The sequence below is a fragment of the Clupea harengus genome, chromosome 22 (assembly GCF_900700415.2).
Source record: "Clupea harengus chromosome 22, Ch_v2.0.2, whole genome shotgun sequence".
NCBI lineage: Eukaryota > Metazoa > Chordata > Actinopteri > Clupeiformes > Clupeidae > Clupea > Clupea harengus.
Window position 1 is genome coordinate 21,182,212 of NC_045173.1, and position 17,127 is coordinate 21,199,338.

The 17,127-nt window shown below is 45.3% G+C and overlaps 1 protein-coding gene across 3 annotated transcripts in view; it reads left to right on the forward strand.

The window, feature by feature from the left end:
• Window positions 1–17,127, forward strand: part of inpp4b (inositol polyphosphate-4-phosphatase type II B) — a 67,676-nt gene that overhangs the window by 3,396 nt on the left and 47,153 nt on the right. For 2 of the 3 annotated variants that reach the window (XM_031559494.2, XM_031559495.2), the window contains exons 2-4: window positions 4,667–4,778; window positions 7,442–7,511; window positions 12,674–12,821. In XM_031559494.2, the coding sequence (XP_031415354.1) occupies window positions 4,667–4,778; window positions 7,442–7,511; window positions 12,674–12,821 (330 nt within the window). Of the gene's footprint in view, window positions 1–4,666; window positions 4,779–5,369; window positions 5,600–7,441; window positions 7,512–12,673; window positions 12,822–17,127 lie in introns of those variants that run through there. The other variant, XM_031559496.2, reaches the window with a different exon arrangement.

Below are 17,127 nucleotides of genomic sequence, written 5' to 3' on the forward strand. Positions count from 1 at the left end.
TAATGATGGATAATGGACTGTGGTTAAAGACAAGTTAACGTTACACCGCTTGTCTGTGTGTAAGCTTGTAGGTCATTAATTTAACATGCAAGACTAAATTTAGTCCCCCACTCTACCTCCAGCTTCCTCTCTCTCTCTCTCTCTCTCTCTCTCTCTCTCTCTCTCTTTTCTTCTTTCCAAGCCCACTCCTCCCCTGCCTCTGCTTGTCTTCATAAGAGTTAGTAGACGGCACTCAGTTAGTAGTCCCTGCTGCGACTGGAAGCCGTCCAAAGCCTCCATCTGCTTGACTTGTCTCCTGGTGATTCCGACTCTCGCTCAGAACAAAGCTGGCAGTGTTGTCACATTGATTGAGCCCTGCCTGCGAAATTAAATTATTGCCGAATCACGCACAAAGAAAGAGATGGAATGAATGAGGGGTAGAGAGAGAGAGAAAGAGTTTGGAAAAGGGGTGGGGGGGGGGGGGGGTGCTTGTTCATTTCTGGTAAGAGCTTGCGTCTCCCTGACTGCGGACCCTATTCCTGTGATTACAGCTGCATTGTAACATCTGTCCTCAATGAGACGGTGCTAAATTTAGCCCTGTCCAGCCCTTATATAGGTCACCAGTCAGAGGCAGCCAAGGCGTTATTGGGCTCAGAGCTTCCATCACTGATGAGGTCTTATAGCTTCCTGGCATAAGCTTGCAATTGGCCCGGCTGTGTCGTTGCAGAACATTCAGGACGCCCTGAAGAGTTGCTGCTCTCCTTCCGTTGATGAATAAAGAACACCCTCTCTTTTTCTCTCTCTCCCTCCGTCCAAGGTTTTTCTCTCTGCAGTGTATTTTTACCCTTGGATGTAGGCACCAGTTCTCCTATGGACATTTAAAATGGGCACTCTACCTGCACTCAATCTGTTTGACGTTTGGTGTTGAACATTTCCCTTGTGCACCTCTCAGGCTCAAAAACCCTATTTGTTCTTCCTCAGTAGCCGCGGGGGCAGGATGATGGACTCGTGCTTCTGACTTGCTGATCAAGCTGAAGACATGCCTGCCATCTCTCTTCTGGTCTCCTTTGTTTTCATACTTGACTTTGCTATTTCCTGTGTGAGCTTTGGTGGCATATATGAACTTCCTGCCAAGAGTGTTTGAGGCATCTCTCTCATGTGGAACTGGTATGAAACAAAGCCAGAAGACCATTAAGTACTTTGGTCTATGCCACCGCACTTTGTTCTACTCTTAATGTATATATATATATTTTTTGGGGGGCTGTTCCTACTGTTTTTGGATAGTTGTAGTATTGTTATGTTATATGTTGTTGTTGTGTTATATGTTGTCCCTCGTCACACCAACAGGAGAAGCACTCAAAATTTCGTTGTATAAATACAATGACAATAAAGGCTTTTCTATCTATTTCTATCTATCTATTAAGACCTTCTTGTATCTTGTACAGGCCTACTGCACCTGCACCAAAGTGATTTAATCACGTTAAACCACCAAGATTTTTTATCTTGTTGTCAATATGCCTTTAAAGCACCGCAAGTTTTTGTCCTAGAATCATAAAAAGAACACCCCCAGAATAATTTTATCTTCTATATGCCTCTTGTGCATCAATGTTTTTTAGTTAGAGGAAATATACAAAAACATCAAGGCATGTCAGACAACCAAAAATAGTCTAACAGGCCTTAGTCCCCTAAGGGTTAACAGTCTATCCATGTGTCTCACCAACGTTTATGTCTTTTTGCTGTTAATGTTTTTCTTCCAATATACACTAAAGTCCTACTCCTAATTTCCTTGTTGGCTGTCACACTTCTTACACCTCGCATAAAATGGCAGTATTTAAGCTTCGGTGAAATTGACTGACCTACTTCAATGACACATATATTGCACTAGCACCATATGCTTCATGCCGTTATTAGGTTAGCCAAGCAGTGTGATGTGTTTAAGTGATTTAGGAGTGATTCAAGTCCCACGCTGGAAATGGCCCACCTCAGCTCTCCCCCCAGAGGACCCTCTGAGCAGCTGGCAGTTGTCGAAGTGACTCAGCATTTAATTGATAAACTGAAGTTATAATAGGTGTAGATAGTCACCTCTCATTTGCCCTCCTGCTGTGCTGTAGTTGCAGAGTGATGAATCAGTCTGCCACTTGTGAGCTTGGCACTCCTTGCCATAAATTAGATCTGGCTTCAATTTGATCAATCACTTGCATTCTGTCTCTACTGCGAGCTGTTTGCTCCAGGCTCCATTATTTGTCATTTTCGAGTGGAGGTCAAGAACTTGTTTAATGTAGCAAATTATTGTGCACTTCTTTAATATACTCAGAGGTGAGCATGATGCTGAGCAACGGTGATTTCCTGTTGATGAGTTTGACTGTAAGGCTAACTTTAGTAAGCGGATGCTTCACCTAGGTCTAATTTTGCTCGACAGAGCAACTTTTTCGTCAGTGGACATATTGAGCTCACAAGCCAGGACTATGGTCAGCAAAGATTTGCTAGAAGATTTATCCTGCAAGTCAAACCTTTCAGATGTACTGTTCTTATGTCACTTGCACTCTCTCTGCCTCCCAGCAGCGGGTTTGATGTTTTTTCCTGCATTTTTTTCACTGTTATAAGATTACACACTGCCATTCACTGCAAGAACAACCTCATGACTTGTGGCCTCGCTTGAGGTCCTCTAATAACTGCCTGGGTGATTTTTCTCACACCGCTTGGCTCAGGATGTGGCACAAACCCAGCAAGCTGCGGGGAGAAAGAATGGCAAGCTGTCTCAAAGACAAATGATCTGAGGCCAGTGTTTACCGAATGAGTCCACAACATGTCAAGGCAAGGGCCATTTTGGACACAACTGCCCTTTGACAGCATTCAATTCCACTCAGGCAAAAACACAACACGGACAGGCTAAGGAGGTAAGGCACCCTCATTTCACTGAGGAGGAGCATTGCCCGTAAAGTATTTAACACGATAGAATTAATGTGTAAGGTGCATCACAAATTTGTCCAACAAAATCAAACAAAAAAATTCGCTTCATAACTGTGATGGTATCTTGCATTATGTAAAACTCAAAGCTCTCTGATTAGCTGTTGTCATAAAGGGACCCAGGCCAATTAGATTTGTCAGGGCTACGTGTTTGGGTGGGCAATCTGCTGGAGTCCCAGTCGTGCCAGCTGCCGCAGGGAGGAGAGTGGGAGCCCCAGGATACTCCACAGCAGCTTCAAAGTTAATTTGAGGTCAATCACAAGCCCAACTGACAGATTCCCCTGCAATCCTCCTGCAATGCTGAGTCCTGCTCTGGGCTTGATTTGCTGCCGTTGAACCTGTGCCGGGGCTAATGTTAATCAGCCTGAAACATTCACACTCACACACAGACACCCATTCACACACACACACACACACACACACACACACACACACACACACACACACACACACACCACAACCTACTTACACATACATCCTGGCAAGCACACATGAATGCTAACACAGAAATGTAAATCCCAGTAAGATAAGTGGAGTAGAGGTCTTTGTGATGAATGCCCTTTGCTGAAGGACAGCCTTGATACAAGTAAAAAGACAGCAGAAGCTTTTCTTTTTCTGATGTCCTACCCACCACACACTTCAGTATGCAACTACTCCCCTTTATACCCACTTTACTCTCAAAGACATGTATCAATTACTTTATGCAGACAGCAAATCTCTCACGGCAGGCGTTTCCATGAGATTAAATGGCTAGGGGGTGTGAATGGTGTGCCATTGCATTGCTGTGAAGTGGACGTGATGTGTGGCAAACCGGTGTCCTATTACCTTGCTGTACATAGGCTATAAAATATGATGCATACCACCGATTGACCTGGCTTCTGATGGAAGCCCATCGGGGGGAGGGGGGATTCACTGAGAGTCAGGAGGCTTTATGGTGGTGGAGCTCACTACAGGTAGGAAGGGTGGGGGTCGCCAAGTGCATGAGTAGGATGCAGTATTGTTCCTTGTGTCCGAGTGAAGGATGTTGGAGGTATCTGATGTCAGGGTTTGAATCCATCAGACTGTTTCTCGGGGGCTGTCTGAGAGTGTCAGGACAGGCAAGAGATATGGAAGACAGACAGGACGCGAGGACGAAGGCCTCCACTCCACCTTTCTTTCTTTCTTTCTTTCTTTCTTTCTTTTCTTCTCTCCTCTCCCTTCCTGTGGTGCTCTTCTCAGCTGTGAGTCCACAAACACATTCAGACTTCAGCACCACACCCCATAATTATCCCATTCCAGAGGGGACAGATACAATTTAAAGCAGATCAGTCACAGTAATTGGGGCGGTGTTTGCTTGATGCACAGGGATCATTTTTCTTCATTTGAGGCGGCTTGCCTCTGTGTCATGGATTTCCCATCACCAGCGATGATTAGCGGAAGGATGGGAGCGCTAATATGAAAACTCTGCCTATCTGCTCTCGGCAAATATGTCTGTGCTATCTCACTGTCATTGAAGCAGTAAAACCTTGCTGAATCTCTAACTCAGCCAATCATTCTCTCCTATCCTTTATCTCTTTCTGTTTTTCTCACTCTTTTTGCCTTTTTTCTTCCCTTTCTCCTTCACCTTACCTTTCTGTCTGTGCTGTAGTCAGTTACCTCTGGATGCTTATCGTTTCTCATCTTATGCTCCTTGTTATTCACCATAGGTCATTTACCTTCGGCTTTCTCTCCCTCCATTCAGGTCGTCAGATGACTTGGCAGCAGCTGGTACAGTAGTGGTCAGCCAGATGAAGATGGGAGAGATTGAGGACGGAGAAGTGGACCACATTGCGGCCGATATTCAGGGCCAGAAGGTAGAATGCATTCTCCATAACCCGTTCACTCTATCCCCTCATCTTTGACACATGCGCTCTCTTTCCTAATCTCTCTTTCTGTCGGCCCTCCCTCCTCTTTCTATTCCATCTCTCTTTCTCCCTCCTCCTTCTCTTCCCCTCCTGCCCCCTAGTGGGCTGCCAGGGTAATGCCACCCTTCCTCCACAGATTCAATTACGTCTGTCAGTGTGCACTGTGTACTCCCCCAGCTGCTCTCGCTCGCACTAATGCTGGAGGGATTAGCCTGTCAGCGCTCGAAAGGCCCAATGAGATTCATCCACTTCCCCAAAGCCCATGGAGACAGCAGGCGTGTGGTCAATGTGTGTGCATGTGTGATTATGTGTCTGTGAGTGCTATGAGTATTAAGCGGAGTTGTATCACCGGTGGTGGAGATGTTGAAGGGGCTGTTCTGGGTTTTTGCTCTGCAATAATCTGGATTGCTCTCGGAGTGCATTAACTTCATAAGAGGAGGAGGAAAAAGAAGAGGAAGACCTCCAAGCCCGTTTGTGTCATCACCTCATCCAGCCTGCCATCTGCAACAGGAGGACCCCTTCATGGGTGTTGTGTACGTGTGTTACACTCCGCGACGTGCTGATCTCGAGTAGACTGGGCCGCCGCACCTGCCGAGGAGAGTGAAAGCAGGCGAACGTCAGGGGGCCGTTTCTCCAGTGAACGAGGGATGACTGACGACAGATGTGTGCCGGAGGAGAGCAGCTCAGCGCTCCCTCCTCTCCTCCCAGCCCGGGCCCGCCACTGCACTCAGCTCCTCAGAATGGGCTGCCTCAACGCCAAAAACAGAGTCGTATGTACCTCTTCCTCTCTGCTACTGCCACTGGCTTCTTTTAGACATACAGACAGGTAGATGTGACATCAGATACCACTAGGTCAGGTTGGGGATCGTCTTTCTGTCTCTCGTTTCAGTCTCTCTCAGATACTCTCCCAACTGCCTCTATAAAAACGTAATGTGTCTCCAGCTCACCTATTTAGGTGTAACTTGTGACATGGCTGTATGCTTAAGCATCTTTTTCTCAAATTGTGTCTGTGTGTGTATTCATGTATACAGGTGTGCCTTCACGTATGTATGCAAAGACCATATGTGTGTTGTGTGCGTCTCAGTGTGCAAATGCATATGTAACTGTGCGCGTGCGTGCCTGCATATACGGGAGTATGCAAGCTGGGGGGGCCCGGCGAGCTCCATCACATCGCATCACAGGGAATCGGGCTGCGTCTCCCTGACGATCTGCGTGTCACGCTCGGCGTCGCGTCTCGTTGAGCAGCTGACGCTGACACCGCTGAGCCAGCACAAAGAGGCTCAGCCAGGCTCAGCCCAAGCCCAGGCTCACAGGCATCTCAGCACGGTGCCGCCCGCCGCCCCGGCTCTCCTCGGCTCCTCGGCGCAGAGCGCCATCCTCGCTGGGGCTAAATCCAACCCTGAGAGCGGTGAATTAGTCGATCTGATACGCACCAGAGGGGTCCCAGTGTTGATTTGATCTTACTGAACGTGAACTGGGGTCAGCCCCGCTTGTCTGGCTTTGAGAGTAGGGATTACTGTGACTCTGCTACACCTCCCTCTTTTACCAGAAATGACAAACCAATGTCGGATTTACCCTGCTTTCTCTCCGAGTCAGAATTTCTGAATCAGGCTGAAGAGAGCAGGAGATGATCAAACGTATCTCACATCTGCTTGAAATTCTGACTCAAGCTCACTGCCTTAGACTGACAGGACACAAATCTCTCCCCCACGGAACCTGCACATATAACCCTCTCTCTAAGCTGAACTGAGATCGGTAATAGTGAACTAATGCAATGTGAAGGCTGTCCACCTAGCTGCTTTTAGAAACTGACCTAGGGACAGCTAATGTGTTGTGAAGGCTCCAGTTCCAGTCCCTTCCTCGGGCTGCTGCTCTCAGACGGGTTATGGGTCGCGGGAAATGCAGGTCCGGGTGATCGACGTGTCACCACTCACTTGTTCTAGTCAGAGAGGAAGAAGAGGCAGATAGAGGAAAGAAGAGCTAAACTGTGGGTGGCAGACAATAATAAATGATGGAAAATGAGAGATAGGAAACAAGAGCAGGAATAGAAGGCAAAGGGATAAAAATAAGGCGATGTAAATATTGGATATAGATGAACAGGATGACAGATGAAGAGAGATGGACAGGTGCAGTAGATAGATTCTTCCTGGGTGTGATTGGTGCACACTTGGCCTTCACAGAAACCCAAAACAGTACCTCCGTCGCAACTGGTTTACCACTCTCGCCTCTACACTGTGCCACCATAATGCTGTGCAATTATTTTGACTTCTTCTGCTCTTTAAAAGGCCATTCAGGACATAATGCCGCAACACAAGAGACATAATTAGGCCTTGTTTGTTTGTTTGTTGTTAGAATATGGCAGGGTGGCATGAGGGGGCTTTTGTCACTGCAGTTAAAATTCCACATGAAATCTACTCGCTGGCAGGTTGTGACATCATCTCTCCCGGCAGGTGTTCCCTGCTGGTGGCAGAGTCAGCTACAATTCAAAGAACACGGAGTTGGAGACGCTGTATGATTTTGGGAGAGAGTAATTGCAAAGCAGTCCTTATGCATTCATTTTTTTACATTTTAATTCTCTCTCTCTTTTTTTTTCTCTCTCTTTTCTTTCACAGTGTGCACTGGTGTGTGAGACACTGCACGGAACAACAAATGATAAAGATTACGGCCCTCTGATGAGTGTTGGTAAGTTAGCAATGATACACCCACACACACATACACACAGAGACTTTTTTTCAGACACACACACCACACACAACACACACACACACACACACACACACACACACACACACACACAAAGGACTTGCTCTCATTACACCTTGAATGTTACCCCTGCCCTTTGTTTCCATGGTTACCTTGTTATTAGTGCAAAGTCTGAGCTTAAGTCGCCCTCCACCTTCGATAAAATAGAGAATGAGAATGTTTTCCACCCTCAAGTTTTATTTTTAACACATTTTCAGTAATAACAACTTCAAAGATTCACAGTTCATAGAGTATTTTTTTTGGACTTGTGAAGAAATTTAGATTTCATTATTGAAACTTTTAGTTCATTATTTATTTAGTTGTATGCATGGTGGGGTAAGGGACAGGAAAAAGATGCATTTTGTCTACATCTGCACCCCCTGGGATCTGAAGCTTGTTCTCTCTAGAGTGTGAGTGCATTAGCAAAAGTAGCGTACAGTTGTGACTGCCTGACCATTATAAACCAAACTGTGATAATCAATAGCGTACAGTTGTGACTACCTGACCATTAGAAGCCAAACTGTGATAATCAATAGCGTACAGTTGTGACTGCCTGGCCATTATATAAACCAAACTGTGATAATCAATAGCGTACAGTTGTGACTGCCTGACCATTATAAATTAAACTATGATAATCAATAACGTACAGTTGTGACTGCCTGACCATTATAAACCAAACTGTGATAATCAATAACGTACAGTTGTGACTGCCTGACCATTATATAAACCAAACTGTGATAATCAATAGTATAGCACTACTGTGTACTTGCTTCAAAAGGGTATGAAAGCACTTGCTGAAAGACAACCACAAGCATTGTATGTATGTATGCCATGTTCAGTAGGAGAGCACACACCTGATGTTGCTGCGTCTGGCAGCGCATGTGCAGAGGCGTGCGGGCCCTTGAGTCTGAGTGCATTCAGTTGGGTCGGGCGGCGCCGCCAATGTGTCACATTGTGCTCAGGTGTTGCGCCATTGTGAGTCTGACCCCCATTACGCATTTCACTGGGACCCCAATACAAAATAGTCACTTTGACCCTATTACACAACACACAATCCCACGACAGACAATGCAAGAAACAAACATTTTTTTATACGAGGAGGAGATGGCTTTGGTAATAGACGTCTGCCTCTCTAAAATATCATTTCCCAGAACCCATTTCAAATAGCATGGACATCTGAAGCCCTTCATCATTACACGTCCTTTTACCTGATTTTGCCTCATTTGGTGAGAGAGTATATTGAGAATAGCTTAGGGAAGAAGTAGAATCATGAAGGCAAATCCCCCCTAATGCAACAGGGCTGTACTTTATATCTTTGATCTTCATTGGAAGAGTCTGGAGGGGTTGGGGGGGGGGTCTTCTTCCAAATATGTCATTCTGATAGATCTGTGCATATCATGAAGCATGTAGGTGTTTCGTACTCCTTTTCATCCCTTATCTTTATGTGTGTGTGTGTGGGCGTGTGTGTGTGTGTGTGCGTGTGCGTGTGTGTGCGTGTGTGTGTGTGAGCGAGAGAGTGCTGCCCTTGACCAACTTTTGCAGGAAGGAGATTTAAAAGTCTCAGAGGGCCCAGGCAATTAATTAAAGTTCATATAAAATGGTGATTACAACCAGGGGGCCTGCAGTAAGCGTAGCGTGGCAGATCTGAGTGGGGGGAGGACAGGGATGCTCCATCAAAACCCTCTCTGATGGGTGACCTCCCTCCAGAGCAGCACTCCCTGGCTCCTGCATCTTGGATCCTGTGATGGGGCCCCTTTGGGTTTCCAAAGTTTTTCATGTTTATATGTTTTCTATATTTGTGTGTGTGTGTGTGTGTGTGTGTGTGTGTGTGTGTGTGTGTGTGTGTAGTGAGCAAGCTCTTACCCTTGCTGGTTGTGGCTGTCAGTGTGTCATTGTCACAGAGCATCCCAGGCATTGCCCAGTGCAGTTAACTGACACCGTCCCTGCTGCTGCCGTCACAACAAAGCGCTCCCCGCAGACCACAGATTGACTAATGTAATTGAGCAGCACCAGCCTACGCTCACCACCCTCAACACCACCCCCCCCCCCCCTCCCCTTCTCCTGTGTTTCCCCCCTGTCTGTCATTACTCCTTCACAGGAGTCCTTCCTCTAAGCACCAGTGCTAGCGCAACGCTACGTTAAAGTCATCTGTTTAAGAGCTGCAGCAGCAGAAGGGGAATGCAGGGATCCTGCCACGCCATTGGCTATGGGATTAATGTGTCGGCAGAGGTGGTGGGTTGGTGAGGGGCGATGGGGATGGAGGATAGAGGTCAGAGGTTAATCCTCTTCTCCGGTGAGAGAAAGAGTGCCCGCTGCTCTTGATGAGGAAGCTCACCTGGCTCCTGTGGTGGAGGTCATCGCTCCCTCCATCTGCCTCTCTAATTTCCTCCCTCTGCCTTCTCTCTCCGTTTTTGTTGCTCCTTCGCTCGCTCAGATCACTTCCTCTGATTACTTTTGGTTAACTCTACTTCTCCAGCTACTCTTTGCTGGGTTCAAACCTGCTTTTGACCCAAGTGCAACGTGTCCAGTGTCCTTTTTTATCACTCCTCTCGTTAGAAACTAGTTTGAAACTGAGTAACAGTCAATTCCCCTGAGTTATAAACATCTGTAGACAACACACACACACACACACACACTCTCTCTGGCTCAGTCTGATATGTAAATGCTTGGTGTAAAGAAATTAAACAAAGTTAAGGTTGGACTACGGGTGCCATGGAGTATTGCTACAGCCCTGATATTGCATATGAGGCTCCACCATAGACCAGGTTTAAAAAGTTATCAAGGATGCAAAGGCTCAGAGATAGGAGATCCAGGTGCAGATAAGACCAGCACTTATGTATCCTTGTGTTTTTGTTGTAGTTAGCAATTTAGTTCACTTGCCTCCTGCCTAATTTCCTTCCGGTGTGTCCCAGAGTAAGATTTGTTCACGTTCACATTAAACTGTTTAAAAAAAAAATGTTTTTAACTTTGTAAGTATTTTTGTCAGAAATGTGTGAATGGTCTTCATCTGTGAATACAAATTTTTGTACTGGTAAATGTATGACCAGACATTTCTCTAGTGGCTGATGGTCTTGCAACCTCAAATGGATAGGTCTCGATCAAAGAGCTCCCTTTCCGGTCTTTCATTGAAGACTCACTTCAGTCGATGCAGAACATCTGAAACAAAACTTCATCTAAAGTTTTAGCAAACAGAGCACTTCTCTGAACATGAAGATTAGCTGTATTTTAATTTAAAAGTTTGATTTTTTTTTGTCAGTTATATCCTTGTATCATAGCATCACGCTTAACCCTGACAAAGCATTTGTGTTAAATGCCTGCTTCAATTAAAGCCCTTTTGCTTGTTTTTTAGTTTTGTGTTTTTCTTTTGTTGACTGTGGCAGCCTCTTGCAGTTTGTAGGTATGTATGCCATCAGCTAGGCTAACGGGTGACCCCAGCAGAGCCATGTTTACCTCCACGCGGAGGTATACATCTCAAAGAAAAAAGATTAAGCATCTCGTGTTATTTTCACACTCGTGATCCTCAGTCAGCCCCTCCTGGCAGCTGGAGTTGCCGGTACTGAGTGACTGGCTGCCAGAGAGAGAGGGGAAAATAAGTGAGTTTGAAAGGGAGGGAGGGATGGAGGAACAGAGGGAGAGAAACAGATTGCTTTTGCTTTTTTTCATCGCAGCCTGCGTGTGCTCCCGATAAGCGCATTAAACGCTGGTTTTGCAGTTCCTGTGTTCAGTCGCCATTATCTAGTGACGTTTTGCTGCTCGATGTCTGTCTACCTTACTTGTAGTCCCTGCTGTATGTCTCTGTCTCTCTCTCTCTCTCTCTCTCTCTCTCTCGCTCTCTCTCTCTCTCTCTCTCTCTCGCTCTCTCTCTCTCCCCTCTATTTTAGCTTTGCTTTGACTCTCTTCTCCTCTTTCTCGAGCTTTTTTAAACTTCTGCAGTATAGGGCTGAACTGCTTCTTCAGCAGTGCTATGTTGGGAAATGTCAAATGGAACCAACTCTGAGGGGTTTTTATATTTATTTGTTTCCCATCATGCATCATAAGCAGCCAATTAAAATGGAAATGTATCACCATAGTAATGGCTACCTGTGACGATGTGTGTGTGTGTGTGTGTGTGTTCCTTCAAACTAAATCTCCAAACGCCCGCACGCACTTGAGACAGGAGAAGAGTGAGCCAACAGGCATGCATGTATTAATGACATGAATTCACTCTGCTGCCACCTCTATGATGATGTACCACACACAGCAACAGGGTAATCACCTCCATCAAAGCCCAACTATTCCCTGGTCTCTGTCGTATTACTCCACTGGCGTTTCATCTTCCTCGCTTACATATTACCTGTCCCCCCTCCTCCAGTCTCCGTGTGACCCCTGCGGAGAGGAGGGTGCCAGTTGAAACTGTCAGGAAAGGGTTCGTGTGCTGTTGGCCTTGATGTCTTCAGCTCAGTCTGTCTTTCTCTGCCAACCCCCCTTCTTCCCTTCTCTCTTGTGCTATTGTCTCCCTTTTATGTATCCTCGCCCATGAACCCTGTGTTTAATGTGTGCTGTTTTGAATCTTCTGCTGAATGGGTCTTGCACTAAGTCATAAACCCTCACTGATTACCTCTCTCTCTATGATTGTCTGTCTGTCTGTCTGTCAGTCTGTTAAATCATACCACACACCAAGTCCTTTATTGTTGAATATCTAGTACATACACATACTAGTACCTGCATATTGAACGTACTCACAGCCCACAAATCACTTGCTGTTGCAGTCCACAATATGGTAATGCTTGATTCTTTGATTTGAAATGGTCTTTAATATTTGTGAGTGTTTCTGAAAGACTTTAGCTCTTTAAACCATGTACATAGAGAGAAATCCTGATATATTGCAGAACTGAAATTTATCACAGAACTATGCTATCAAATCCTGCAATCTGTCTATACAGTTCTCTTTTGTGTCACTCAAGAGCTCCTTGTTGAAGGTTTGCTGGTTGATAGAGTTGTTAAATGGTACTTCACGATCATACTACTCATATAACTACTCACACATTCTCTCTCTCTCTCTCTCTCTCTCTTTATCTGTCTCTTTCTTTCTCTCTTGCTGTCTTGATCTTTCTGGCCCTCAGTGTTCAAGAACCCGGTGTGTAAGGTGTACCGGTTCCAGACGGTGGACAGTAAGTGGATGCTGGTGCGTGAGCAGATGGGGGAGAGCACGCTGTCCTTCACCATCCCAAAGCAGCTCATTACTCTCCACATCCAAGAGGACTCCAGGAGGTATGGCCACCCTGATGAGAGAGAGAGAGACAGAGAGGGAGAAGTGGGAAGAGGGAAGGAGACCATGAGGTAGACAAAAGCCAATTAGATTCATAATTTTGGGGTGGTAGACAATAAGGGAAGATGGGGAACGCAGAAAGGAAAAGGGATGCCTCTTTTTTGTTCCAGAACAAAGGGGGCGGGGGGGATTTCAAAGACGGAAATAGATGGATACGAGCTATACTTAGCCACAGCTAAATTATTCAGGTCTATTTAACACTTCAAAAGATTTTTTTTCCCTTTTTCCCCGCACCCTGTTCACTTGCAAAGCGTCAATGTCTTTTGCTCTTCTTCCTTCCTCTCCCTCGCTCTTATCATCTCTCTCCTCCTGATTGTGTGGAGCCCGCTGAAGGGGCTGGGAGTTTGGCTGCGTTGGACTACAATGGCTTTTAGGGGCTAAAACAAGGGCGCTGTCCCAAAGAAGGAGGGAAATGAAAAAGGGGGCGGAAGAGGGTAGGAGGAGAGCGGGGAGCGTGTGCTTCTCTAAGTGCTGCACCTTGGCTAAGTATACAACATTTCAAATATGAAATGTTAGAGATAAAAAAAAGGAAAAACATGACAGAGGGAATGTGAATCGTGTCGGTCTCAGCGGGAATCTTTCATTCTGTAGCCAGGGACAAAAAGAGTGACTGTCTGCTTAAGTCTAACCCTGAGTGCTGTGGTAGTTTCCTGCGAGTAACACATATGTCAAACAGCACTAGAACACTAGAGCAGGGGAACACTCAAAGTCATGGCCACTCTCAGTATGGTGACAACACTGCAAAAATTCAGTGAAATGCTCGAAGCCTGGTAAGAAGAAATATCTTGTCAGACCAAAAAAACAATCATATATTGCCTTGATTTAAGATATTTCATTTCATACTAAGATTTCAATTTTTGCAGTGAACATGTATGATATTCACCTCAGTCTCAGCAGACGTGATCTTTAAAGTGTTCTTTTGGCGTGTCATTTTTCGACATCCAAGCATTTTTGCGATGCACTGACAAACCTGTGTATACAACAGATTTGGTTTTGCTGTAGCTCTTGTCTAGGGGTTAGACATGCAAAAGATGTAACAGCTGTCTGTCTGTGCGCTGTCTGTCATGTTTTCAGCCCCAGGGCTTTCAGCTGCTGTGGTTAAAAGTGTCCATGTAAACGAGCACATGAAAATGAAAATGTCATTAGCCCTCATTTGATCACACCATGGCCAGGACAATACCACTGATTGAAGCCAGACCAAAGAGTGGTTCAAGTGTCGGCCCAGTCCACGTTCATCTGGACTTTTGATGACCAGGAGACCATTTCCTTCAGGCATGGGAGCTCAGTGGTAAATTATGACTACTCTAATGGCTGTAACCGTCATATCTCCACAACAATTCAGGAGTACCTTTGGCACATTGAAATTTTACATGAAGTATAGTACATTTTACACTGAAGTATAACAAAAAAATCAATTTTGGTTGACGTGTTCCATAATACAACTGCTGTTTTCTTTTCTTGACTTCAAAAAGAGAAATGTGTTGGTTTTACTCAGAACAAATCTGTCGAATAGAAGCTCTGCTTTTCATCCCTGCTGTACATTTTTCTAATGAGGCATGCTCTGTCTATGGAGAGCCAAGTGTTACTGATGCAGTCACATGGAGGTGTTTAATGATGAGCTTAGCATGGAGGTGTTTAATGATCAGGTTAGCATGGATGTGTTTAATGATCAGGTTAGCATGGATGTGTTTAATGATCAGGTTAGCATGGAGGTGTTTAATGATCAGGTTAGCATGGAGGCGTTTAATGATCAGGTTAGCATGGAGGCGTTTAATGATCAGGTTAGCATGGATGTGTTTAATGATCAGGTTAGCATGGAGGTGTTTAATGATCAGGTTAGCATGGAGGCGTTTAATGATCAGGTTAGCATGGAGGTGTTTAATGATCAGGTTAGCATGGATGTGTTTAATGATCGGGTTAGCATGGAGGTGTTTAATGATCAGGTTAGCATGGAGGTGTTTAATGATCGGGTTAGCATGGAGGTGTTTAATGATCAGGTTAGCATGGAGGTGTTTAATGATCAGGTTAGCATGGAGGTGTTTAATGATGAGCTTAGCATGGAGGTGTTTAATGATCAGGTTAGCATGGAGGCGTTTAATGATCAGGTTAGCATGGAGGCGTTTAATGATCAGGTTAGCATGGAGGCGTTTAATGATCAGGTTAGCATGGAGGCGTTTAATGATCAGGTTAGCATGGAGGTGTTTAATGATCAGGTTAGCATGGAGGTGTTTAATGATCGGGTTAGCATGGAGGTGTTTAATGATCAGGTTAGCATGGATGTGTTTAATGATCAGGTTAGCATGGAGGTGTTTAATGATCAGGTTAGCATGGATGTGTTTAATGATCGGGTTAGCATGGAGGTGTTTAATGATCAGGTTAGCATGGAGGTGTTTAATGATCGGGTTAGCATGGAGGTGTTTAATGATCAGGTTAGCATGGAGGTGTTTAATGATCAGGTTAGCATGGAGGTGTTTAATGATGAGCTTAGCATGGAGGTGTTTAATGATCAGGTTAGCATGGAGGCGTTTAATGATCAGGTTAGCATGGAGGCGTTTAATGATCAGGTTAGCATGGAGGTGTTTAATGATTAGGTTAGCATGGAGGTGTTTAATGATCGGGTTAGCATGGAGGTGTTTAATGATCAGGTTAGCATGGATGTGTTTAATGATCAGGTTAGCATGGAGGCGTTTAATGATCAGGTTAGCATGGATGTGTTTAATGATCAGGTTAGCATGGATGTGTTTAATGATCAGGTTAGCATGGAGGCGTTTAATGATCAGGTTAGCATGGAGGTGTTTAATGATGAGCTTAGCATGGAGGTGTTTAATGATCAGGTTAGCATGGAGGTGTTTAATGATCAGGTTAGCATGGATGTGTTTAATGATCAGGTTAGCATGGATGTGTTTAATGATCAGGTTAGCATGGAGGCGTTTAATGATCAGGTTAGCATGGATGTGTTTAATGATCATGTTAGCATGGAGGTGTTTAATGATCAGGTTAGCATGGATGTGTTTAATGATGAGCTTAGCATGGATGTGTTTAATGATCAGGTTAGCATGGATGTGTTTAATGATCAGGTTAGCATGGAGGTGTTTAATGATCAGGTTAGCATGGATGTGTTTAATGATCAGGTTAGCATGGAGGTGTTTAATGATCAGGTTAGCATGGATGTGTTTAATGATCAGGTTAGCATGGATGTGTTTAATGATCAGGTTAGCATGGAGGTGTTTAATGATCAGGTTAGCATGGAGGTGTTTAATGATCAGGTTAGCATGGAGGTGTTTAATGATCAGGTTAGCATGGATGTGTTTAATGATCAGGTTAGCATGGAGGCGTTTAATGATCAGGTTAGCATGGATGTGTTTAATGATCAGGTTAGCAAGGAGGCGTTTAATGATCAGGTTAGCATGGATGTGTTTAATGATCAGGTTAGCATGTGCATTTGGAGGGACTTTCGGTTCCTCAACACCCCCTCATATGTTTCCCCATTCACTCCCTGATTCTTTTGCTGTTCTCCTCATCCGAGTTTACATGTCACAGTCTCTCTCTCTCTCTTTTTCTCTCCCTCTCTTCCTATCTCTCTCTCCCTCTCTCTCTCTCTCTCTCTCTCTCCTTTCCTCTGTGTCCCTCAGTCAGATGATAATATTATTATGACCCCTCTGGCTGAGAGAGAGCAGGCCACCCTTCACTTTGCTGCCTTAGAACAACACCACCTGATTAAAGGGATACTACTCCTTCTGGCTGCTGCTGCTGCTGACAGCCATCATTTACACTGTGATTCCAACCCCACAGCCCGACACCGCGCTGGAAAAATGACATGTTTCCTCTGCGCCACGCCGCGGACCATGCTTCCATGGCCAGGGGGGAGAGAAATATTGAGCAAAGATAAAGATGACAGCGAGAAGAAAAGATGGAGAGAGAAAGACAGAGAGGCGAACAATTGTTGGTTTGGATTGCAGTGAGAGCCTGCACACTCCCTAAGAGCACTTCTATCTGACACGCTCAAAGCCACCTTGTCCTAGGGAAGCATTATCCGTCCTGACAGCCTGCAATGACCCCCCCCCCCCCACCACCACCACCACTCTCCCCACCCCACCCCACTCAACTCAGCCAGAGCCGTGCCTGTGATTGGGACCTGACCCAAGAGCTGCCCTCGCCTCCTGTGCAATCCGTCAGCTCAATCACCTCATAACGCCCACAATCTTATTATCTCTCATTCGGCGTTATAAAGAACAAAAAAAAAATCAT